The sequence below is a fragment of the Neovison vison genome, chromosome 1, assembly GCF_020171115.1.
Source record: "Neovison vison isolate M4711 chromosome 1, ASM_NN_V1, whole genome shotgun sequence".
In the NCBI taxonomy this organism is placed as follows: domain Eukaryota; kingdom Metazoa; phylum Chordata; class Mammalia; order Carnivora; family Mustelidae; genus Neogale; species Neogale vison.
In genome coordinates, this window is record NC_058091.1 from 191421875 (window position 1) to 191448716 (window position 26842).

General features: G+C 38.6%; 1 protein-coding gene across 20 annotated transcripts in view; it reads right to left on the reverse strand.

Annotated features, from left to right (window-relative positions):
• PAM (peptidylglycine alpha-amidating monooxygenase) overlaps positions 1-26842 on the reverse strand; it is a 282570-nt gene that overhangs the window by 68491 nt on the left and 187237 nt on the right. For all 20 annotated transcript variants that reach the window (XM_044264740.1, XM_044264805.1, XM_044264795.1 and 17 more), the window contains exons 6-7: positions 24398-24483; positions 22923-23006 (exon numbers count right to left, since the gene is read on the reverse strand). In XM_044264740.1, the coding sequence (XP_044120675.1) occupies positions 22923-23006; positions 24398-24483 (170 nt within the window). The remainder of the gene's footprint in view (positions 1-22922; positions 23007-24397; positions 24484-26842) is intronic.

The window sequence follows — 26842 nt, forward strand, 5'->3', positions numbered from 1 at the left end:
AATCTCCAGTGCATCAACGACAGCAACAACAAAGCTATCATTTCGAGCAGCCTATGGTTTTTTTCTTGACTCCTCAAACTGACGAGTTACCTGCTTTTCCAGAGCCGTACTAGATACTAGTCATAGCTCACAGAAGAAAGTTGTTGCTACTCTATGAATGATCTACACTGTTGAAACATCCAGGAAAGCTGATTAACTGGTTTGTTCCATGCTGGCTCCGAACAACTAGCTTCTCTACTTTTCAAAAATGGAAGGAGTCCATAATTTGACCTTTCTAGATAGGACCATGTCTAGCATCTGTAATGTCTTTGATATATGTACAGGGATCACCTTGTTTGGTTTCTAGGCTTTGCCCATTCCTACCTTCTCAATAGAAACCTGATGGCAACATTCACCCCAACTTCAGTGGAAAGCCTCCCCATTTTTGCCAAGAACGCTTCAGAGACCTCTTACGAATCCTCTCCGTTATTCCTTTGCCTTCCCCAAGTAGAAAGAAGGTAAAAATTTTAATTACCCATTCAAATTTTTATCTTGTTGAACTTGCTGACCCTTCACCCCAGAGACCATGAATAGTAACTCATACTTACTCATTCCTTCTATTTCTGTGTATGCTAAATTCTTTGTACTTCACACTTATATTCTAAGTATTTATAAAACATCATATCTCAATTTTTTTTAAAAGATTTTATTGATTTATTTGATAGACAGAGATCACAAGCAGGCAGACAGGCAGGCAGGCAGAGAGAGAGGGGGAAGCAGGCTCCCTGCTGAGCAGAGAGCCCGATTCGGGGCTCAATCCCAGGACCCTGGGATCATGACCTGAGCTAAAGGCAGAGGCTTAACCCACTGAGTGACCCAGGCGTCCCTCATATCTCAATTTTGAGAGTTTATTTTATTATAAATAACTAGTGTGTGTGTGCATGATGAACATATGTATCCTTGAAATCAAAAAGTGAACTATGTGAATAAATAGCAGCAGATGAATGGTTTTAAGGAAATTTTCTTTCAGCTGTAATTCTTACGAGAAAAACAAAGGTAGCTTTATACAGTAATATAAAATAACAGATAAACTAAGTAACAAGATACAGATTTTGATTTACCAGACCTAAGATTTAGAAAGTATAACAAATCACATTTAGTGCTTTGAAAATAAAACACAAAGGAAATTTCTCAATTTAGTATTGAGCTTGGTTTTAACAGTGATAGTACAGAAATAAGTGGAATGATAAACATTTTCATTTCATTCATTTCATTTCATTTCATCAGGTTTTTAAAAATATATTTTATTTATTTGTTTGACAGAGGTCACAAGTAGGCAGAGAGGCAGAGAGAAAGAGAAGGAAGCAGGCTCCCCACCGAGCAGAGAGCCCGACGTGGGGCTCGATCCCAGGACCCCAAGATCATGACCTGAGCCAAAGGCAGAGGCTTTAACCCACTGAGCCACCCAGGCACCCCCACTGGAAGATTTTAAACAAAGTAACAGGATTATATAAGGTGTTTATCTGGCACAGTACCTGGCACTTACAGATTACTAATTTACTGGATGTTAGGCTTTGTAATCTTTTATTTTAATTCACAATAAACCAGGAGAAAGTTTCTTCCCCCATACAATGTCTGTCCACGCGAAAGGGCCAGTGTGCAATGAGAACTGCTTCTTGGTTTTACATTACATCTTTGCATTGGAAGAACCAAGTGAATCTCATTTTGACATTCATTTTGGCTAATGTTCTTAACCATGACTTTAAAAAAATTAAATGGGAACAATTAATAGATGAATTAACATGTTTCATAAACTACTAAAGAAATGTATCATAAAAGATGAAATATCACCAAATTTAGAGTAGAAGGAATGTTACTAATAGTAACATGCCAGCTATCACCCATGACAGTGCATCCTCCTACCTAATGTTCCTGAGTACAATGGTCTCAATTGAGTGGCTTTCTACTCAGATTAAATCTCAAAAATAGGTCAGAAACTTATGTATGTTAGTAAATATGTCAAAATCTAATTTGAAGACTTCTTTTTAATAACTACACTTAACAAAGTTTTCTCCAAATTAAATAACAGCCCTTGCTATGTAAATATTGTATATTTGCTTCCCTCTAGAGGGTTTTTTATTTTTATTTTTTTAAAGATATTATTTATTTATTTGACACATAGAGAGATCTCACAAGTAGGCAGAGAGAGGCAGGCAGAGAGAGGGGGAAGAAGGCTCACTGCTGAGCTGAAAGCCCAATGTGGGGCTCGATCCCAAGACCCTGAGATCATGACCTGAGCTGAAGGCAGAGGCTTTAACCTCCTGAGCCACCCAGGCACCCCTTCACTCTAGAGTTTTAAAAAGTGAGTCAGTCTCACCACTCACCCCACTGTAAAGACATAATACAGGTTCTCCTTTGATCCCGTGTTTATCAACTACACGCTATATCCTATAAAAAAAGTTGAGAATACCACACAATAATAGCTAAACCACTAAACACTCATTTTAAGTTTTTATGAGATGATCAACACATTCTGGAAAAAAATATACTAAACTTCTGACTTAGGTATTACAATGATTTTAGGGAAGTCATTATAGGAATTTTAGACACTCTATAGGTTTTTTCCTTATGTAATGTTAATCTTATATGGGTAGAGGGCTGGTGAATACGCATACAAGAATCCAAAGTAAAGGGGCACCTGGGTGGCTCAGTGGGTTAAGCCTCTGCCTTCAGCCCAGGTCATGATCTCAGGGTCCTGGGATCGAGCCCTGCATCGGGCTCTCCACTCAGCGGGGAGCCTGCTTCCCTCTCTCTGCCTGCTGCTCTGCCTACTTGTGATCTCTCTCCCTCTGTCAAATAAATAAATAAAATATTTAAAAAAAAAGAATTCAAAGTAAAAATGATGTCTGTTTTGTAAAAAGCTCAAAAAATTAAAAAAATATGTAGAATGGATATTAGTTACAAGATCACTTAAAAACCACACTAGATAGAATTTCTGCATCACTGCTGAAGGAATTTGTTTACATCAAATTTATCTGGTCAATTTGATCCACGGAATCAGCATGAAGCGAGGCATTTCTAAAAATTGTGCTGTGTGAGTGTGTGGGTATGTGTGTAAGCATGCAGATATGATGCCTTAAATTATGGATAACACTTCAGATTATCATCACCATTTAATCACGGGATAATTCTGTGTGACTTTAAGAAATTCTGTTGGTAATCGATAAATACACATCAGAACAATGACATTTTAAGCTGAACACAATTCTAGAAGTTATTGCCAAGTAAAGACAATACTTATAAAGCACATATATGCATTTTAGACATTATTAGAGTCAATTGTTCCACATATATTATTTCAAAGTCAAATTTTATTACTGTAAATGTTTGTGATCCCTTCTAGTACTACTTTTCACAGTTTGACTTGAAGAGCCCAGGTGCCTGTATATACACATAGTGAGAAGCCCCAGGGAGAGCAGCCTGAACTCCCTCAAACAAGGTGGGTCCGGGGGCCTGGAGGGCTACTGGATCCACTGATACTCTTCTAGCATGTGGCAACTTTGGAGAGAAGCCTGTTTTAACCTAGTGTCTGGTATGAAGATTATGACCTTCTAACTCCCAGTGTGATCCCTGCCACAATGATGCATTATTATTTACATAACCTCTATTCTGATCTTACTTCACATGAACTCAGAAACTTCTGCTAGTTTTGCATATTTTACCGATGATTTTCAGTGTGCTCTTTGTCTGCCCTTCTACTGTAACACAGGGCTTTAGCCACAAGATACAAAGCCTCGTAAGGATTGACTCGTTTCAATTGAGTCGGCTCTATATTAAATCTGTCTCTAACACGCATCGTCATAAAAAATGAATGACAACTTAGAAGGTTTATTATCATTAAAAATACACGTCAATGCCTCTGCTAATGTTTTGTCACATAAAACAAAAAAAAAATGAAATCAGGACTGAGATGGTTAGAAATGTATAGAAAATGAACTCAGAATACCAAATCATAAGCTAACTGAAAAAGTTGGTCCGGAAGGCTGATTCTGTGACGAGAATGAAAGTAAACAGAAGAGAGGAGAAGAGAGGAAATAGATGTAAAGGTTAACATAGGGCAGAAGACCAGAGAAATGGAATTCCACAGCTTAAAAAATAGATGGGAATGGTAATGAGTCAATAACTAAAATGGTCTGAAATTATAGGATTGAATTTGTGAAAGAAAGGTAGAATAGGAAGTGGATTCTTTCTCCAATTTGTATTTCCACATAAATATTGTACATTTGTACATGTCCAATGTCAGATTTGCTGAGTGGAAAGTTTGAAAGTAATCTGTGTATTTTAATTACACAGTTAGTTGACCGTAGTGCCTTAATAAGATCATCATCAGTTTCAGCTATGCGCTCACTGAGTGCCTTTGCTTAAAATGAGTAGGATCTGGAAGGTTACCAATTTTAACACTTGGTAGATCAGTACTTGCGATCAATATTGATACCACTAAGAAACTGCAGTCTATAAATGAGATAATCTATGTAAAGAATGGAGCACTCTAAATGGAGCACAGTAAAAATCCAATGCATCTTAGTTATTATTATCATTATTCTTTTTATCGGTAGATTCCAAGAATCTTCAACACATGAATATTTTCTTTTGAGAAACACATCTTCATAATCATAGGTATAGAATTTCTTTAATTGAAGAAACTGGAAATTTTTCTTTAATTGAAGTGTTTCTTTCATTGAAGAAACACAGAATTTCTTCATGTAATAACAGAGGGATAGAAGAAAAGAGGAAAGGAACATGGGAATATTAAATGAGTAAAGAGATGATGAAAAAAAGGAATTAGAATTGAAAGAGACAATGGACCCCGGGAAACAATCTGAGGGATTCAGAGCGAAGGAGAGGGAGTAGAGGGGGTAACAGGGTGATGGGTATTGAGGAGGGCATGTGCTATGATGAGCACTGTGTGTTAAACTTAACTGATGAATCACTGAACACCAAAAAAAAAAAAAAAGTCTGTTTCCTCTAGTAAAAAACAACAACAAAAACAAACACTTTATATTGTAAAGAATTTTGTCCTAAGTAAAAAAATAAAGAACCAAAGTGAATTTAAAAAAAAAAAGAAAGAAAAGAAATGTTAATTAATTAATTTTTTTTAAGATTTTATTTATTTATTTGACAGAGAACACAAGTAGGCAGAGAGAGAGGAGGAAGCAGGCTCCCCACTGAGCAGAGACCCCGATGCGGGGCTCGATCCCAGGACCCTGGGATCATGACCTGAGCTGAAGGCAGAGGCATTAACCTATTGAGCCACCCAGGCACCCCAAGAAATGGTATTTTAAAGATACCGTACAAAACAGGGATACTCTCAAAGTGGTTACAGAAATGCTGATTCAGAAGGGTGTGCACTGGGTAGATACAGAACAGAGTCACCAGTGAAATACAGAAAAATTAGTAAGACGTAAGTAGCAAGGTCTGGCTAAAATGAAATTTTTGGATTGGGTACCACATGATCATGAAAGAGTTGATAATGCATTGTCAACCCAAGACAATATACTTCTTTCTGAGGTCTAGACTAGAGGTCAGTTCAACAGGATCCCTTGTTTGTAGAAGAGAGATGAGGCCTTTTTATACTGATACTGAAATTGTTGTTTATTCTACTTTTGCTCACTTATCCTGAACAACTATCTTCATGCAAAAATCCTGACAGCTGTTCCTTCCAGGTAGCTTCATTTATTTTATTTTAGTTTTCTTATCCCAAAGTAAATCATTCTCTTCTTCACTGGATTGGACTATAAGTTCACTCTTTCTCTAAGGTACACTGGTGAATTCTTGACCCTTAGCTATTAATGTTCTGTGCTTACTGAGGACTGAACCCCAGACATCCCTGATAAAGAGATCTTTCATGATTGCTGTTCTCTTTTAGTAACACATAATTGTACCCTAATGGATTTCAAGATGTGGAGATGAAACTTTATCACTAGGTAGGTATCAGGTGACATTGGGACTAATTTCATTGTATGTCACTATATTCCATTATAATGTCACATGTAGGTACTAGGAGCTTTTGTAATGGTGAAGACATTAAAGTGGAAAAGTTAAAAAAATTATTTTTAAAAAGAAATATAAAGTCAGAAAGTCTAATAATGTCTCAGAAGCATAGGACTATAATGTCGTACCAGTAGTTGAATGGCAAGACTTCTAGAAGTAGACTGATAATGGCAGAAACAAGTATTTCCAGACACTGGATGAGGCTTGACAATAGCATTCAATCAGAATCTAATCTTGAGCCAGATGAAAACTGGACGACCACTCGACAAGGATCTCAAGTTTGAGTTTTTTTGAGAAATTGCTCTCCTCTGCCGAGCCAGAGATGTATAACCTATAGCACGGTATTTTATCAAATATATAGACTCAGAATTTCAGAACTGAAAGGGATGCAGAAGACGAGGGAGTTCAATTCTTACATGTTATAGATTGGGGGAAAGAGGCTACTGGGATTAAGAGTGTTGGCTAGGGGCGCCTGGGTGGCTCAGTGGGTTAAGCCACTGCCTTCCGCTCAGGTCATGATCTCAGGGTCCTGGGATCGAGCCCCGCATCGGGCTCTCTGCTCAGCGGTGAGCCTGCTTCCCTCTCTCTCTCTGCCTGCCTCTCCATCTACTTGTGATTTCTGTCAAATAAATACATAAAATCTTAAAAAAAAAAAAAAAAAAGAGTGTTGGCTAAAGTAATTCAGCTAACTGGGATGCATCTGGGTATCAAAACTGATTCTCCGATGCTAATATGTACTAAACATGTCTCACTTTAAAGAAAAAGTTCCATTTCTGAAACACTTCCAAGGCATTTTATCTATGAAATATCCTCAAGCTAAGATAAAGGAATTAAGCAAGAATGGATAAGTGGTACTTAAGGACTCCACTTACGCAGGAAGTTCATTCTCTTAATGGGAGGTGAATGCATGGGATGGAAGGATATCCATTCCAAACTATTTAGCTTGCTTTTCTAATAATAGCTTGTCGTTCCTGCTTGGATACAGGGCTAAGTAGTAAAGTAACTATGTGGAATAATGCATGATAATAACCTATTAGATGGTAGGTCCTTGGAAGACTGTTGGTCTCTCCTAATCTTTCCCTCTGGAGAGAGCCTTCTACACTTCCTGAGCTCAGCTTGTCCTGGTGGTTTCCTGCTTCAATAAAAAACAGGTTAACCATCGATCCTAGGGGAACCAGTGTATTGTTACAAGCTACATCCCACTAATTGGAAAAGTCCTTCAGAAAGACAGTCGTAGAGTGGATTTCAATTCACTGCACTCTCTTAGGAAGGTAAAGGAGAAAGCATGCACGTTATCTACTATTCCAGCCACAGTTTTGGATAATGGATCCTTTCCTTATGGAAGTACTGACAAAGCATGCCTGGAACCATTGCCAAATCTTATGAAAAGCAAAGAAATAACATGTTTAATGATAAAAACATAGCTCATGAAGTTTGTAAGCAAGTAGTCAACGGTATCATACTCTTCCACCCTTTAAGAGTGTTCTGAACATAAGTTAAAGGCCACCTTCCTGAATTTCTCACTGTCTAGAACAAAAATGAATCAAGGAAATCAGAGGACACACACCAATAATTTTGCAAAATGTACATAGATGGAGTAATAACTATTTTGCCCATGAAGCTGGCTTGATCGTCACCTTATGGTTCTTTGTTCTAAATGATATTCAGGGGACAGATGAGATTTTGCTGAGATTACGTCATGGCACCCAAGGTGACCAAGAATGCGTGATGACTTGGGGATTCGTTTCTAAAGTTAGGGAATTTTCATGTAGTCAAAATCACTTGGAAAATCCCTTAGGAGAGTGGAGAGTGCAGTGTCTTAATAGATACAACACAGCATTGTTGTTTCCTTCACATTGGAACAGATTGCTGTCAGTTTCATCGTTTGGGCCACATTGTTTAAAAAAAAGAGTTATTTCTACACAGCTGGACTGTATAGTTATATAAAAAAAGGTTATTTCTGTATATTTGAAATGTTGCAGCAAATGAGCTGGAAACAAGCACAAGAGGCAAATAGGAAAGGGTGGAGGGAACAGCAGACCGGGGTCTTGAGTTCGCTTTGGTTTTAACGAAGCTAATACACAGCTCCTTTGTTGTTGTCTTTGCTTTTGTTTTTGTTTTTGTTTTAGTACCAACCCGTACTATAAATGCAGGTCTTTTTTTTTTTTTTAAAGATTTTATTTATTTATTTATTTAATAGAGAGAGAGAGAGAGATGACAAGTAGGCAGAGAGAGAGGAGGAAGAAGGCTCTCTGATGACCAGAGAGCCGGATTCGGGGTTTGATCCCAGGACCCTGAGACCATGACCTAAGCCGAAGGCAGAGTCTTAACCCACTTATAGGGTGCCCCTATAAATGCAGGTCTTAAAGTCACTCAGTAAAAAGATGATCCTCCAAATTAAACAGAAAATGCATACCTGGAATTCTAGAGAATTCTAGAGTTTCTTCAAAACAAAATTCAAGTCACCAAATGCCCCCTAGAGAACTCATGCTTCCTTGAAATCCTAATCTCAGAATATCAGGACTCTCCAGTTACAGACACACTGATATAAAATAATCTCCACTCAAAAAGCACTAACACCTTGAGCAGTCATGGCAAATGTCTATCTGTTTAGCAGAAATCAGTGAAATAGGGGCACTGCTGATGCAGACACAACCCGCAGAGAGGTTTTCCTGGAGGCTGTTGAAAGCAGGCTTAACAGACACGCCTCAGTGTTAAATAAACCAGAAAAAAAAAAGCCTTCAAAAAAAGAATTCCTTTTGAAGCTGTCACCATAGCAAGTTAGCCTCTTTTGATTTCGTATTCACTGCTATGGGACTAGAAATTACTGTCTTCCATTTGTCCTGTGGCAAGGAAGAGAAAATGCATTTATCCATCTTGCAAGAAGACGACTTTCACAAATGATGGCCTGTTCTGTTCCCAAAAGAGATCAAATGGAAGGCAGGCAGGCAGGCTCACCAACGTGCTTTTATAATTCCTCTGTGTGTATAGGATGTTACGGCATGACTAATGTCAGAGCACCTTACTGTTTCCATCCCTGATGAAAGCCAAAAAAATAAAAATAAAAAATAAAAAATCTACAGTAAAGTTTAGGGTTTAACACGATTCTTCTCTGAGAATTATGAATCATCTCCAGAATCATATTTCTAATGAAGTAAAATTAAAAGACAAAACCCAACAATCCTAGGTAAAGAGAATTTTTTTAAATAGCAGTGAGTTTTTAAATTATTAATTGATTCCTGAACTTTCTGTTGAACTATAATATACAGAAAAATGCACAAATCAGAAGGCACAGCTTCAGGAATTCAAAGGACCTAATAAACCCTTGTAAACAACACCCATATTAAGAGGCAAAACCCCCCATTTGTGTCCCATTCCTGAGGCATTATGCTTTAAAACTTTATGTTATGGATATGCTATATGCAAACATTTATTTGTCTTTCTGGAATTGTCTTTTAGCTAAAACCAGGCACATTTAATTAGTTGTCCACAAGCTTCAGGGGCTTTGGTTGGACTATTTAAAATATCACACCTGGTTACTAAGAAATATTTTTTCCCCTTTCTCTCAGGGAAAGTCCTTCAACTTCTTTACTGTATCTGTTTTTAATATATATTCACTTTAAAAATGATAATTTAAATTTTCTTCTGCATTCTTCCAATTATTGTCTGTTCTCCCCACCGAGGGCTGACTGTACCTGCAAAAGTCTAGGAGGCACACAGAAAATATTAGATAAAATAAATAATGGAATGAAAAGGGACTTTAAGATTTTTATCCAAAGATGCTATTTTACTTATTTTTATTTATTATTATTATTTTTTACTTTTAAAAAAGGTTTTGTTTATTAATTTAAGAGAGAGAGAGAGAGAGACAGCATGAGTGGGGGTGGGAGGAGGGGCGGAGGGAGAGGGAAAAGCAGACTCCCCACTGAGTAGGGAGCCTGACCGAAGGCTTAAGTCCAGTACCCTGGGATCATGAGCTGAGCCCAAAGCAGATGCTAAATGGACAAGGTGTCTCAGAGATACTCTTTTAAATTCAATTTGAAACATAAAGTTAAAATTGTTTCTCATATAAAATGCTCCATTATGAATTTCTGAATCATTTTGAGAGTATTTTTTTAATATATATAAAAGGTTAACCTTTCATTCCTGTTGGAATTCTCAACTCCTTTGTGCAACTTATTCTCCCCCCCACCCCCGCCTTTTATTTAACTCAAACCTCTAATTGCTCAGGAATGATAAACAAAAAGAGGCAACACTATCCTACTTTGTTCTGAAAACAGGAAGTTTATATTCTGCAAAAGCAGTAATTTAACTACAATATATGCCTTTGAAGCTCAATCTAAAATCAGTGGCTACATTTTCCACCCAACTGTCTTCATCAGCTTAAAACACTATTGTATGCTGTGCTTGGTTCTTCAATGAAAAAATTAATCTGAAGTATCTAATTTACATATAATTATGCATGCAAGTAGTCCGTGGTATTAACTAGGGAATACACTTAGAACATTATAGCCCATATATTTGATTTAGCATTAATTTTCAGTCATTCAATATGTTTACATTGAGATGTGAATAAAGTAACATTTATAAAGCACTTTAGAGTTAAGAGGTGGTGTGTAAGTACTAAGTATCACTTCTACGTTAAGAAAAAACACTGAACCCTTCGGTGACCCAAATTATCTCTCAAATTCCCTCAGTCCTTAAGCAAGTCTTTTCACTGTAATATAAAGTGTTAAGGTAGAAGGAACGCTGGTTACTGACCAGATTTCATTTTCCTTTTAGTTATTTCTAGGTGGTATGTTACACTTAAGTTGGGGAAACAAGAATAAGAAAGACTTGCAAAAAAAAAAAAAAAAGAGGCTTGGGAAATGTGGAGAGGAGAAATATTCCTATAATAAGAAATACTCCTGAAAGTTTTCAAAGATAGAGAAAATAAGAATTAATAGGTAACGAAAAGAAATGGAGAGCAGGATGAAGGGTTTTCAAATTGGATAAAAAGGAGAGTAATGTTTCTGCTGGCAGAAAAAGGGAGGTCTCTTTCAGGCCCAGAGAATTATATTTTTCTTTCTTATTTTATTCTTCTTTTTATTTTTTATTTTATTTTATTTATTTTACTTTATTCTTCTTATTTTTCTTTTTCTTTTTTTTTTTTAAGATTTTATTTATTTATTCGACAGAGAGAGATCACAAGTAGGCAGAGAGGCAGACAGAGAGAGAGGGAGGATCAGGCTCCCCACCAAGGAGAGAGCCCAATGCAGGGCTCGATCCCAGGACCCTGAGATCATGACCTGAGCCGAAGGCAGAGGCTTTAACCCTCTGAGCCATCCAGGCACCCCTGAATTATATTTTTATAACAATATTTTGTAAATATCACTAAATACTATAATTGAATCATTTTTATCAAATGCTTTTTGGTCATGTATTTATTTAGGGTTATCTTTTCCATTTTACTAGTAAGACAGTCAACTAATATACAAGGGAATTAATAGTAAATGGGAAATGGAAGGTGCAAATCCTAGCATATCTCTTTACAAACTTCTACCATTTGCCAGAATTCCTAGGACACAGTGAGCAAACATAAATGTGTGACGGCAATGAAGGAGAGCTGTGAGGGACAGGGTGAAGGGTAGGAAACCTGTTGGAATATGTATGAAATATGTGAAAAATGCCTTGAAACACGTCTGGGCCCTGAACTAGATGTCAATGAAACTTAATTGCATCTGCTCATTTTTATGTGAGCTGATGGGCAAGTAACTTTATTCCTCCTCTCAATTTCTTTCGGTTAAAAAATGAAATGCTATCTGCTATTAATTTAAAGGGAATTAATTAGTTGAGACTATGGAGCCGTGACCAACTTCAAAAGAGGAGTTAGTAATTATAAGTGATTACAAAAGCATGAGTTGCAAAAGAATAAATGAAGGTAAAGCACAAGGTTTTCTTGAAATACAACTAGAAAATAAATTCGAAATACGACAAAACTAAATGGTATTAGGGAACGTTCTTTTTTCCTAAAAAAGATATCACTTAAACTGAATATTATATTGCTTAATGTTAAGTTGCTTTTAAAACAGAGATAAAAAACACATTTTAGAGATACAAAACATTCTTTAAAATCACATTTTAGTGGGATGCCTGGGTAGCTCTGTCGGTTAAGCCGCTGCCTTAGGCCCTGGTCATGATCCCAGGGTCCTGGGATCAAGTCCCGCATCGGGCTCCTTGCTTGGCAGAGAGCCTGCTTCTCTCTCCACCTCTGCCTGCCACTCTGCCTGCTTGTGCGCTTGCACACTCTCTCTCTCTCTCAATCTGGCAAATAAATAAATTAATAAAATCTTTAAAAAATTTAAAAAAACCACACATTTTACAGATAAAAACATTCTTTAAAAAACACATTTTAGAGATTTAAAAACATTTTAAAGGTATATGAATATAGCCTTTAAAAAAGAAATAATACTACAGTGCTTTATAGGTCTTCTCATAACCAAATGAATGAAAATGTAATTCCTGATCCTTAATGGCTATATTTAGGTATAAAAATAAACAGGTGTCCCATGGAATGAATGAGATGAATAAGGATCATTAGTTTTCCATACTGAGGATGATTAACAAAGTTGAGATGCACGAAGCTAGGGAATCAAGGAGCTCACATTTATGTGAAGAGATCGGCAAGAGCAAAAAAATATTGCAGGATAATAGGCTTCTTTTGGATCATTTGGGAGGTATTGAATAGACCTAAAATCATTCCCATGACTCACATCAAGCTGCTTGTGTATAATGAAGGGTAGACAAGAACATGAAGAACATCCGATTACAATTCTGAAATCAATGGGATTATCAAGCGACCTGATATAGAAATATCCCTGCTTGATAAGGGAAGTCAATTACTTCATACATCAGGATGAAAAGGCATAAATGAGATGAGGTAAACGACTCCATCTTTATACATGTTTATTCTGTTGTGCATGAATGAGTTCATCCCTCCCAGTTCCTAGTGGCTCATTGTTTGTTTTATATAGTCAGGAGATGAACTTTGGCTCATATACAAACTAGAAATCCAATGCAAATTAAATTTTTCTGGTTTTTAATAGCATTGGAATAGTAGCTATATCACCTTAGGCAAATCACTTAACCTTTCTGAGTATCGATCCCCATTTCTGTAAAATGGAGAGGTTGGGCCGGATGAGGCCCTTCTGGCACACTGTTTCTTACCTGATCATGCTGGAGACTCAGTCTCTGGAGTTAGAAACAAGTACTTTAAAAACACGTTAGTACACAACACATGACCTACGGTTTTTACTCCTTTCTTCTCAGAAGAAAAGAAAAGAAAGTTATGATTTTCTTTTCAACAATGCCTTCTCAGCCATATTTCCATCTCTGCATCTGCAGAAGTCTAAGAGACTACAGAATTTTGTGCAGTTGGAATGTCACCTGCTTGTCAATCATTTCTCTCTCGGAATTGGTTTCATGGTCTCTGCCTTCCTCTCACTCGCTAGTCCCTCTCAGTCCATATATTCCACTTAAAAATAAAAACGTAAAAAACGGGGAGGATATAACTTATTTTTGCTCACCCTTCAAATAATTTTATCTAGATTAAGTGTAAAGAAGGAACATTTGCATAACTATATATAGAAAAGGGGATTGGGGGAGCCTGGGTGGCTCAGTGGGTTATAGCTTCTGCCTTCGGCTCAGGTCATGATTCCGGGGTCCCGGGAATGAGCCCTGCATCGGGCTCTCTGCTCAGCAGGGAGCCTGCTTACCCCCCTTCTCTCCGCCTGCCTCTCTGCCTACTTGTGATCTCTCTCTCCGTCAAATAAATAAATAAAATCTTAAAAAAAATTAAAAAAGGAAAAGAATATTTACTGATGTTCTCATTTATTGAAACAACAAAGATACATGTTGTAACTGCATCTGCTTGTCAATAAGGTGGGCAAAGTCTTTGCTGTGCTGGTTAAGAGTTCTTAATATTGTAAAGATATTTCCTCAAATTTTTAGACTATTCACAATAATCTGCCTAACACTTTTTTCATAATTTTCTCTCTCTCTAAAAAGATTTATTTATTTATTTTAGAGCAAGAGAGAGAGAGAACAAGCACAAGTGAGAAAAGCGGGGGGGGGGGGTGGCGGAGAGAATCTCAAGCAGACTCCATGCTGAGTGTGGAGCCCATGCTGGGAGCTTGATCTCACAACCCTGAGATCACAAGCTGAGCTGCAGCCAACAGTCAGAAACTTAAAGAACGGCGCCACCCAGGCACCCCTCCATCGTTTTCTTAAATCTAAACAACCTGTGATTTATTCCAAGCTATGGATGGGACATCGCGGAACCCTGGGCTGGGGAGAGATGAGCCGTTAAACACCATTTTACAGTATTCCCACTCTGTGGATGCAAGAGAAATAATGGCTTAATTATCCCCAAGAGCAGAATTAATAAAATGCAGTAAAATAATTAGGAAGTGATAATTTTTGAGTAACTACTGCCTTCATTTTTAGGGATGGTTATAATCAGCAGACAACTCAAAAAACATCTGAAAATTAACACCTGGGTCTTGTGCGTCAGCAGGAGCCTGCTCTAACCCACCAGAGCCTCACCTCTACTTTTTGTGCATCTGACTCAGTACCTGGTTGGAACCAGGAATTTTCACTTCAAAAAGCACCCCAAGGAGATTCTGGCGCAGGTATTCCTTAGATTAAATTCTGAGAAACCCTGACTTCTCAGGATTTAGGAAAAAGAGTATGCACTTTAGAGGTAATTCTATTAAGACCCTCCAGCTAATTCCAATCCTTTTAATGAAATAATAAGAGAAGCTCTTTATTTAAGTAAACAATGGGCAAAATTTTTCAAGTGTGAAAACATCTAGTGGAGGTAAGGATATGAGGCTCGCTCATTCGCTTGGATTGTAAATGGGAAAAACTGTTTTGTTGGGTAATTTGGTGGAATCTGTTAAGGCTTTAACACCACACGACCCAAAAACCCCATTTCTAGAAATCTACCCTGCAGGAGCAACACATCGTTACTTAAAACACTGCTTACATTAAAGTTCACTGCGGCATCACTCATGATAGCAAAAAGCTCAGAACTTAAATGTCTTGAGTAGGGAACAGGATATATAAATTTTAGTATATCTGCACAACAGTATACTAGGCAGCTATTATAAATAACGGAAGAGCTTTACATGGTCTGCCTTAGAAATACACCCAGGGTACATCGTATACCCAGGGTACACAGATGCAGCTCTGTGAAGAGAGTGGTCTGATTTTTGCCCAAAAAAGAAAAAGTGCATAGATACACATCTGGGGTTTCTGTGTTTATACAGAGAGGTTAGTTAGGATAAGCATGTGAAAAGTAGGCAGATATAAATGATAGTTACCTGGAGGTAGGAGTCCAGGGACAGAGGAGGATAGGAATAAAAAGGGTATCATACACAGGTAATCTATATAGATTTTCTTCAGCAGTTTCACTGAGGTGTAATTCACATAACATACAATTTACCCCTTTAAAGTGTGTAAGTCTTTGGTTTTTAGCACATTGAGATGTGCAACTGTCACCTCATATAACAGGTTTTTGAATCATAAGGTGTTGTGAGTGATTTTTTTTTTTTACTGTTTTTTTTTTTTTAAGGTTTTTCTGTATTGTCCAAAAGATGAAAAATCAAGTTGGGGGGGGGAGTTATTTTAATGGGAAAGTATTCAGATATATCCAGAGTCCTCACACCCTTGTTTTTATTTTAACTGAGAACTCAAGTGTTAGAGAATAGGTTTCTTTGTTCTAATAGAAGTATTTGCAATTCTAAAGTCTGAAAAGCTCTGGAATCCTAAGGTTTTTTTTAATAGTGTTTGGCAGCAAAATTTGGTCTAAACGGATGTGATGCTATTTATGGTCTTCATTTATCCCTTGTAGAGTAACTATTTGAACATTTTTCTATAGGAATACAAGCATATATGATTAGGGATGGTGTCCCAGACTCCCAAAGGTGATATAATGTAATACTTGATTTATGTGTCCCAATTCCTTCCTATCAGATTTAAAGTTCTTATTTCCAAGCCGCATCTATCTCACAGCACCTGAGTAACTTTGTGGCCTGATATCAAGAATAATAAAGAAATAAAAAATTGGAGTCAGAGACGGAAGAAAGGAGACTTGAAGAGTGGCATGGGTATCAAGTCTTGGGAGAAAAGAGGGAAACTGATGTAAAAAGTGTACCCTTCCTGGAACCACATTTCTGTATGTGTTGAGGATATGTTTGTTTAAGCAGGGCTGCTGTCCCTGGTGTTGAGAACCCTGGAATGAAAGACCATGGTGAGAACTAACCTCATACTAACCATATATATATATATGTGTATGTATATATATATATATATATGGTTTTACTTATTTGAGAGAAAGCACAGCATGAATGGGGTAGGGGGGCAGTGGAAGAGGGAAAAGCAGACTCCCCACTGAGGAGGGAGCCTGACCTGGGGCTGGATCTCAGGACCCTGAGATCATAACAGGATTCAAAAGGCAGATGCTTAACCAACTGAGCCACCCAGGTGCCCCTAACCTCCTATACTGTGGAAGTGGATTAGACTTGTTGGACTAGGTGCACATCAGGGTCCTATTCAGGGAAGGCAAGGCTGTGTGCTAATAATGTGATGTCTAGGTCTCTCTGTCCATGTAGAGAGGCTCATGGCTTTTAGGCAGCTCCCTGAGGGCAGGGGAAGAGTAACACTGTCCACATGTGCAATTTCAGAAGAGGTTCTTCTTTTTTTTTTTTAATTTATTTTTTAAATTAACATATAATTTATTATTAGCCCCACGGGTACAGGTCTGTGAATCGTCAGGCTTACACATTTCACAGCACTCACCATATCACATATCCTCCCCAATGTCCATCACCCAGCCACCCTCTCCCTTCCCCCCTCCCCCTGGCAACCCTCAGTTTGTTTTGTGAGATTAAGAGTCTCTTATGGTTTGTCTCCCTCCCGATCCCATCTTGTTTCATTTATTCTTTTCCGACCCCCCAAACCTCCCATGTTGCATCTCCACTTCCTCATATCAGGGAGATTCAGAGGAGGTTCTTAAATATGGAAAGTAATCCAGAATGTTAGAAAATACATGGGTTTAAACATGCCACCCACAGTAACCCTCACTTTGCAGAGGAGTAAAAGCACATGAGATGTATCTTCCTAGAGAGCATGCAGGAGGAAGCAGCTGGGAGGGGTTTAGAGAAAACACCAGAGGAAGCGGTGGGCCATGACCTTCCCTGCAATTTCCCCCCATCTCTGCTCTCTCCGCAATCAGGTATCAGGGAGTCAAGAGCACTCTCATGCTTCCACTAAAGTCAGAGTGGTCTGCTTTATACTGGAATGAAGTAATTTTAAGTGCAGCTGCCCTGCCACTGATCTATGTTCCATCTTGTTCAAAAATGCATTAGCAAGGGATTTTCCTGGGCTCACAATTTCAAAGCTTTTTGCAATAGCTAGCTTCCTCGCAGTAGTCTCGTTAAGAGGCAGAGACGCGGCAGAAGTCACAGTGGAATTAGAATGCCTCCAGAGCTTTCTGTGTTCCCTTCTGCCTGCCATTGTTTCCACTCTCTCGTGCTCATCCTTACGGTCCCTACAGCGGTGGTGAGCCAGGAACCTCCCATGCCTATATGGGTGAGTGTGGGGTGTACGCGCTTGAACTCACACCCTGTGTCTAATAACGCCCACCTCCCTGGAAGGAAGCTGTTCAGAAGCTACACCTAACGGATCATAGGCTGGCATAAACAAAGAAGGCAAGAAGAAATCAAATCCGAAGGTCACCAAGTCCAGGCACTTGTTGACAGTCCTGGTGACACGGGGAGAGGGTCTGTATCCCTGACAATACCTGCTACTTTTCCTGTAAGCAACAAGAGCTGAAGGAGAATACGTAGTTTACAGCTTGGAAATTCTGTCAACCCAAAGATGCTGATGACTTGGGCACAGGTCCTTTCCACCATTTTTAAGGATACCTGTTCCAACTTCAGTTAGTGAGTAAATGGGTTTCCCAAATGGAGAACTGAGTTATTGTTGAAGACCAAGAAGCTAAAATCAGTAACTCTGCAAAGGAGAGGCCAGTTTTCTAAAGATTCCCATAGGCGAAAACACCCAGAAGAAATGTGGCAAATTTCTGTAACAAGCTCAGGAGAATTTTCTCTTTGGAACAAGACTCTATTGAAAAAACTTGCGCTGGGAAAAAAAAAAAAAAAAAGAGGACCAGGAAGAATCTCTAGTTCCTATTATTCTAATTTCCTTGAGGGAAGGGACAGTCTTGTAGTTTATCTTCTTATAAATGAACTATGAACAAAAAAGATCTGTTGTGGAGAACAGTAAGCAGCTTAACTAAGAAAGTTCTAGTCACAACGTGACAGCTATGAACAGCTCTGTGTCTAAATATAACAAGAAATTTTAACACCCTGGAAAAGTAACCAGCACACTCTTTATATTAGGAGCAACTACGACCAAAAGGTTGGATTTAGGGCAATTTATGTCACCTTGAAGCCTTTTATAGGGACAATAATGATACCAGTTAACATTTACTGAGTACTTAGCAGGTACCTTTCTATGAACCATTATGATCCCATTTTATAGGTGAGGAGGAGGGCAGAGAGGTCTAGAAACTTTGTGAGGGTAACAGAGCTAGAAACTACCTTTGCCAGCCCATCTGGTCTTTTAGAGTCAGATCAACTAACCCCTGGCACAATGTTATTGTTTATTTGGGATATGCATTTCTTTTTTTTTTTTTAATCTTATTTTTAAGCCATCGCTACACCCAACATAGGGCTTGAACTCACAACCCGAAGATCAACAGGCTTATGCTCCATTAACCGAGCTGGTCAGGATCCCTGGGACAATCATTTCTAATCATATTGCATTATTTTTTCTGTGGAATATTATTTTATAAAAATCTAGGACGTGTACAATTAAAAAAGAATTCATTCTGGCTTCCCGGAGCCTCAGTCCTGGGTCACCCTGGCATGCTAAAGTCCCGATCTTTTCTTCATACATAAGGTTAGTGATTTCCCACATGGTCAAGCTTAGGACTGAAGCTGAGGTTACTGCTTGGCTGATAAATGCTCTGAGTACTTTGCAAATAAAGTCCTAGCAAAGCTGGGTACGGTCCAACCCCACCCTTCACCAATGTTCTCATCTCTTGCCACTTCTCTCTGCATTTCACACTCCAGTAGCACCAAATTATCAAAAGTTCCTTGTGGACATGAGGCATCTCACTCCCCTGTGTCTAGGCACATGCTTTTACCCATCTGGAACGAGCCTTCCCCCTGCCCCTGCCTACCTGGGGGCTCCTGATCACCATTCAAATATCCTTGCTCTGTTTCCATCTGCCAAGAAGCCTTTTCTAAACACCTCTCCTCCCTTCCCAGCAAACCTGCACGCTCCTCCTCTCCACAGCCCCCGGAGCTGGTACAAATTTCTAGTATTGTCTAGAAATGCAGATTCTGGGCTTGTCTCTCCTGCTAACCTATACTCAACTCCTGTGGACAGGAAGGTTAGGATACCCAGACCCAGCAAGGGTCTGACACTGTGCCTGATGCGGCGTTTAATAAAGATGGCTCTTTTGAAACGACTCTTTTACAGCTTCACATTCTGTGCAATTTCCAAAACAAACAAAGACCAAACTGAAATCAAGATTTCATGTAATCCCACAGAACTCACTAAAATCACTCTCAATTTTTTCCTACTAATAGAGGTAACTTAAAACACAGTCCAAGACACACTCAGTCTGGCTTCTGATACTTTATCACATTCCAAAAAAATTTTAAAAGATTTTTCTTCACTGTTGGCATTTTATTAAAGAAAAGTACTAGATTTCTCACGTAAGGATATATACTCCCCATAAGGATAAATACTTACACCCTTAAGACAAGTATTTCCCTACTTTTCAGTAGTGTAGCAACTTCCTTCTACAGTTAGTCTGCTTCTGATATTTAATTTCTATACTTAAAAATATCATCAAAAGTTTGAACACTAAGTTCAAATTGAAAAACATCAAGATAATGGTTTTAACATTTTAAAGGAAGAAAAAGAATCACACAATTCTGACTTTCCTGCTTATTGACTATTTTCTTTCTTTTCCTTGTTCTTTCTAATACTCGGAAATAAGCACACATACATACAGTTTTATGATTTGTTATTATGTAGTCTATATAAATTTTTATAATTTGCTATTATACCATTTATTTAACTATCCCCTCTTAGGGACCTTTGTTAAAGTTTCACTTTTTCATATTAATAGTTATTGGGGCATAAACAACCATGGGTAGGTAGCTCATTTAAAAACAACAACTCTGGGACTCCTGGGTGGCTCAGTGGGTTAAAGCCTCTGCCTTCGGCTCAGGTCATGATCCCAGAGTCCTGGGATCAAGCTCTACATCGGGCTCTCTGCTCTGTGGGGAGCCTGCTTCCTCCTCTCTATCTGCCTGCCTCTCTGCCTACTTGCGATCTCTCCCTCTCTCTGTCAAATAAATAAAATCTTAAAACAAAAAACAAAAAACTCTTTCTTTAGGATAAAAGCCTTCAGTAAGATTTTAATGTTCTATATAAAATCCATATAATATGACAAAGTTGCTTTTCAAAACACTGCACTAATTTAAAAAGCCTCCCAAACTGTGCCAGATTAATTCAAACCCTGGTAGTCCTACTTCCATAATTCCATCTCCACTCACCCCTGATTTAATAAATATAAAATGCTCTCTAGTTTTAGTGAGATTTGATATCTTCCCATGCGTTTTTTTAATTTTCTAAGTCACATATAGCTTAAGACACAAGATCTTATCTAATACTACTGAAAAGATTACATGGGTGAAATTTTTTGTTTATATTTTTGTTATGTTTCAGTAAGGTCCATGAATTATAGTACCAGTAATCCTTCTAACTCATACCTCATATACACCTTCTTTTAGAAAAACGGTTCCCAAAAAAAGTGAAAAATGAAAAATCTGTATAAAAATTCCTCATCAGTCTCTTAAAGAATAACTATATATTTACCTATCAAATCTCAGAACTTTTAAATTATCCCTAGATTAAACATAAATTACAAAACAAAACTAATTCCTCACCAGTAATAAATTAAATTAGGACAGTAATAGATTTTAAAACTAGTCTCTATCATCCTTCTTCCCTAGGGTATCAGTGTGCTACCTGTAAGGACATATTACAAAGCTAGGAGGAATGTGGCCGAAAAGTGAAGTCCAGGGCTCCACAGAGGGACAGAAAGTGGGGCTGGGGAATGTGTGTAGGTATGGCCAGCTACTTTAGTTGTGGTGGGCAGGGAAAGCCTTCCTTGCCTTCTTGGGAAAATTACAGTCTTGATCAATATTTGGAAGTCAGCAGTGCCTGACTCGCTCCCTGTTCCGCTGACACCAACATGGTAACTTTTTAGAACAGATCATTTCTGTTTATTCCTCAAACACAAACATTCATTCCATTGTTTTCAACAAAACCCTATCTCAACACTACAGTTAACAACTTAAGTTTTAAGGCTCTGTTCCAAAAATGGAAAGCTATGTGTATACTATAACTCAAAGTGTATTTTTAATAGAAAAACAAGCTTTATTTAGAAGTTAGCTTCATGGGCTGGTCCCTAGGAGCTTGTTTAGCTGATAATATATCTGATTGCAGTGCTAATGATAATTTTTCAATCATATAAAATTATCCTTCCTAGTATCTTTTTCCAGAGAAAGATTGTATTTACTCTCTCAGTCCTGAATACTGAGAATCTATGGAAACCATGACCACAGGAGGCACTCTCAGCAAAGGTCCCCAAGGATACCTCATGGACTGAGACGGACATGTACTTCAAGACTTAGTTGCCGGAGAGGAAGCTAATGTGTCTGGAGAGGAAAATGTATGAGGTTAGGTAGGAGAAATATAATGTTAAATTAGAGAACTCGGGGCAATATGTATAAGTCAGAAAGACATCACAGAAAAGCTGATAAGCCACGGAGAAGATTGCTTAATATTTACACTCCCGTGAACACTGAAGTTTGAACCTGGAAGGCAGTTGGAATTTGACTAAATGCAGCAGAAGGAAGAAGTACCAGTCTCGGTTGCCTTGGGAACGGGGCCCCTTCCTCATGTTAATGATTCTATAATAAGAAAAGGAGGATTTAAATAGAGTACCTAGTACAAACTTCCCGTTATAAAATCAAGTCATAGGAATTAATGTACAGCATAGGGAATAGAGTCAATAATATTGTAATAACTTTGTATGCTGACAGATGGCAACTAGACTTATCATGGGGATCATTTCATAATGTATAAAAATACTGAATCACTATGATGTCCACCTGAAATGAATAAGGTATTGTATGTCAATTATACTTCAATAAAAAAAAAATGAAGGGCATTGTCATCATGGGTAGACCAATGACACTTTAGCAGGTGTCAAACAAGTAGGTGGGGTCTGTGCGTCAGGGCAGCAGACGATGGACGAGGTCATGAAGAGACAAGTGTAGATCACAGATAAAGCACTGACATGAACCTGAGTGTTGGGGAACTTTCCTGGTACTGCAAGACATGTGGGCTCTTCCAGTGGCTTGCCTACAGTAGTGGAAATAAATGGCGAAATCCCTAGTCTGCTGACATTCGTCGTTGGAAGGAATCCCCTAATAGGAGAGGGTAGATAAGACAACACACTGGAAAGCAAGAGAACCCTGAAGTCGGCCTAAGAGAAAGACGCACAGTAGGACAAGAGAATACACTTTTCAAAATAAACGTCATTTCTTCGGTAGTCCCAAATTAAAGGGAACAAAAGCAGTTGTTTCCCAGTGTGCAGAATGCGTGGTCAAGAGTCGGTATGTACATTTTACATTTTTATATATATTTCATATATTTATAGTATTTAAAGTTGTGCCTAGTCCCAACATTTCAAAACTTACCTCTGAAAGCACTAATATCCCCATAGTGTACTTGCAGTACAAAGTATTTACTTCCAGTTTCTCCTCCAACTCTGAATCCAACACCTAAAGGTTTAGAAAGAAGATGAATTAATATTTTAGAAATCAAAGTCTAAAATGGAGCTAATCTCAGGTTGCTGATCTATGAAATCTAAAGGGAAATAAAATAGCATATAACATAATTTCTTATGAACTAGGTAATCCCTGAACATTTCTAATATAATCTATCATTCCTTCTCAAAGCTCTGATATAATTCTAATCATACTTCCCATCTCAGAACCGGAGTAATCATATATACTTTAAGAGGAGAATTCACTCATTCTGAAAAAAAATAGAACAAAACAAAATGCTACTCTAGGTGATTATATAACAGGTATACATAAATCCATTCTTTCGTTTTGTTTTGAAGATAGTCACATTCATTTTTATTTTCTGATTGAATATAGAAAACAGACTTCTTAAGAGCACCTCAGGGGAAATGCTTTCATTCGCATATGAAAACTGGTATCTGCAAAAATGTTATTGAGGAAATCAGTTATCAGTGAGATTGCAAAGTCCAGTGTGTCAATAGGTTCTTGGAATCTGAAGGGTTCCTAAGAGTTGTACTATTAATAGAGCTGCTAGGAAGCTTTATAAAAAATCAACAGAGAAAATATTTATAGGCGAGGAAAATTTTTTTCTATCTGCTCAACTAATGGTTTAATGCTAACATTAAAAATGTCAGCAAATCTATAACAGCCTTCCCCCACCCCCCATTAGTTTCCAATTTTGTTTGGTAGCAGCTGCCTGGTAAACTATTGAGAGGATCCAGAAACTCATTTGAAGCAAAGCAAAACAGATATCAATTAGAGCTGGCAAAGCTGGGGAGGCAAGAGAGGGACACGTGTATCCCAAGACACCATCCCTGAACCATGGCAGACCTATTCTGTTACAGAACTGCACATTCCCTTGATATTAAGAAATATCACAGTAATAAAAGAGAGCCTGGTAATTCATTCACACATTGGAAGTTGTGAACAGTTCAGAGTGAAGTCAGAAAGCCAGCTGAGGTTTGACATTACATTAAATATCCAGGTTCCAAGACTATTAAAAAAAAAATCTGTTTGCTGAAACAGCAATTTATTTAATTCTTAGCTCTCTTGGCTCATGAAATGCTCCTACCGTCAAGAATCAATGTGCCATAGGCTGAAGGGAGCTTGAGGTATACTTCTTGGGTACTCTCTGCTTCTACCTGAACTATTGAATGGTCAGGTTACTTACCAAAGAGAGGCAGAAAAAAGAGGAACTACCTAAATGAAACCTTCTCAGTACAATGCAGGTAATACTGGCAATTTTTCAGTGTAAAATTGCAAAATGGAACACTGTTGACAACTGTAGAAAGGACATGATAAAAAGTACTCTAGAGTCAGAAATTAAACAGCTTTAGGGAAGGCAATGCAAGAGGCCTCAGATATACCTTTGGGGAGTCTGGTCGGGGGAGCATTTCTTGCCCAAGCATATAGAATATTGGCTTTATCTGTACAGGTTCCTTCATCACAAAACCTGAAGAAAAAAAAAAATGCAGCCATAAACGAAGATCCAAATAGCAAAACACATTAATCATTCACCATAGGGAGGAGAGGCTAAGGGAAGAGATTTGAAAACAAAGTAAAATACATAAAATATCATGATTGCTGTCATACCAGCTTTAAGATCCTGACAAAGACTAGAGCCAAAAATAATTTAATATCTGAAAAAAGTAAATTAAGAGGGAGGTGTGTCTGTGCGTTGCCCGATGTGAAACAATCCTGTGAGGCAGATATACAGTTTGCAATTTGGTCTGTTCCTATGTGGAACGTACTCTGTAAAATCAGGGAGGAAGGTAAGCATTACACAGACAGCGCGTGGAAACCAGTGTCCACACGGCGTTAATTTGGAGGTGGACTGAAAGACATGCCATTCACACTTCCCCTTTGGGGATCAGCATTTTCACTAAATCTTTGGCCACATCCACACTTGGTGGAGCACAATACTTACCATCAGTCTGGGGAACCACACAAGTGTATCCCACGTAAGGGGTTCTTGGTGTTAAATCTAGGACTTCAGGCATATATACCGGCTGTGCCGTTGAGAGGTTGTTTCATGCCGGGCAAGTCACTCAGTATACCGAGCCTCAGTTTTCTCTCTTTTATAAAACAGGGTTAGTTATACTTACCTCACAGTCATTCTGTAAATCAAATTAGATATAAGTGAAAGCACTTTACAAACCTCAAAGCACTCTACCAGGGTAATGCATTCTTTAACATAATGCATTCTTGAACAAGGCATTCACTTCATCTAGAGATTCATTATTGAGAAGCAGGGCTGCGCAGCAAAAGGAGCCCGGGCAGAAAGATCCATGTGGAGTTGAAGCCCTGCACCTCCAGTCAGCCGCTGCGGGTCACGGGCATGTCTGCAAACCCTCACAGGCCTGTGTGCAAAGGTTCCCACTCAGGCTGGGGTGGGCATGTGCTTGTGGCTCCCCCTACGCTGACTGATACGCTAGAGTTCATGTTGGTCCAACCAAATTCATGAATGGTAAGCTTCCTGAGTCCAAGGCACACATGTCCGCACTTCTTCTTCTTCTTTTTTTTTTTTTTTTCCCATGACACTGTATCTCTTAGTTTTTTCTCTTCTAGAATTGGATTTGTTCAAAACACCATTCGGTGATGTTTTTTAAGATTTCACTTATTTTTTTGACAGACAGAGAGGCAGAGAGGCAGGCAGAGAGAGGAGGAAGCAGGCTCCCTGCTGAGCAGAGAGCCCCATGTGGGGCTCGATCCCAGGACCCTGGAATCATGACCTGAGCCTTAGGCAGAGGCTTAACCCACTGACACCCAGGCGCCCCTCGGTGATGTTTTTATGTTGCCTTTCTAGTTCTGTGTTTTGTGAAATTGGCACCAAGCAGTGTCCGAGTCAGGGGTTTAGAGAGACTTGAGAGGTTCGAGGGCTATCAAAGACAAGGACATATACAGCTTCTTGGGCAGAAGGTTGGCTCACACAGGAGAAAGTGGGCAATGCCCATGGCCTGGGAGAAGAATGAAGGCTGTGGTAGCTTTCTTAACAGGGTAGGAACTGAGGCTAGAACCTGTCCAACATCCAGGTCACAGACAATAAAATCACTGGTAAAACGTACCGTCATACTTAGTGGCAGGAACTCCTCACATGTTTCCTGCTTAAGGCCAGAAATGGGTGGGAGACTAGGCAGTCAGGACAGACACCTGTTACCCATCTGAATGAAGGGGTGAGGGACTGGGAACCAGGAGGTTCCCATAAGGTTCTGTTTAGCAAATGCTTTTGCTTCTATCAGTCAGGATGTAGAAAGAAGTTGGGTAAGGTGCGATGTAAAACGCATCAGCCAGTGGTTTCTTAGTGTTCACGGTCAAGAACAATATACTTTAAACGACGAAGGACCATTATCACGTGAGATGGGTGCGTTGGAACAAATGTCTGACACCCTTGTGCCCCCTGTGCCACAAGTCTTAGGATATTGGACAGTGCCCCAAACAGTTTCCCTCCTTGGCCTCATACTCTTAGAGTTTAAGAGATGAGATTGTCAGATGTGAGGAACTTTGTATCTCCCTACTGTGAGCTACTAAAATTTAAAGATCTGGGTGGCAATTTTCATAGCTTTCAACAAAGATCATAAATATACAAAAGTGCCTCCCATCATTGTGATGACAGTCTTAGGTTAAACAAGATAATTGTTTCCTCTGATATGGAAGTCAATTCAGTGTATGACTAGAAGGAACCAGAACGAAATATAACAGAGAAAACTGCTTTAGTAAGTTTTTCTAAGCTACAAACTTGATTAGGTCATTTTGCTGCCACAAAACCTTTGCAACGCTTCCCAAAAATAACAAGAAAATAAAACCCAAACATT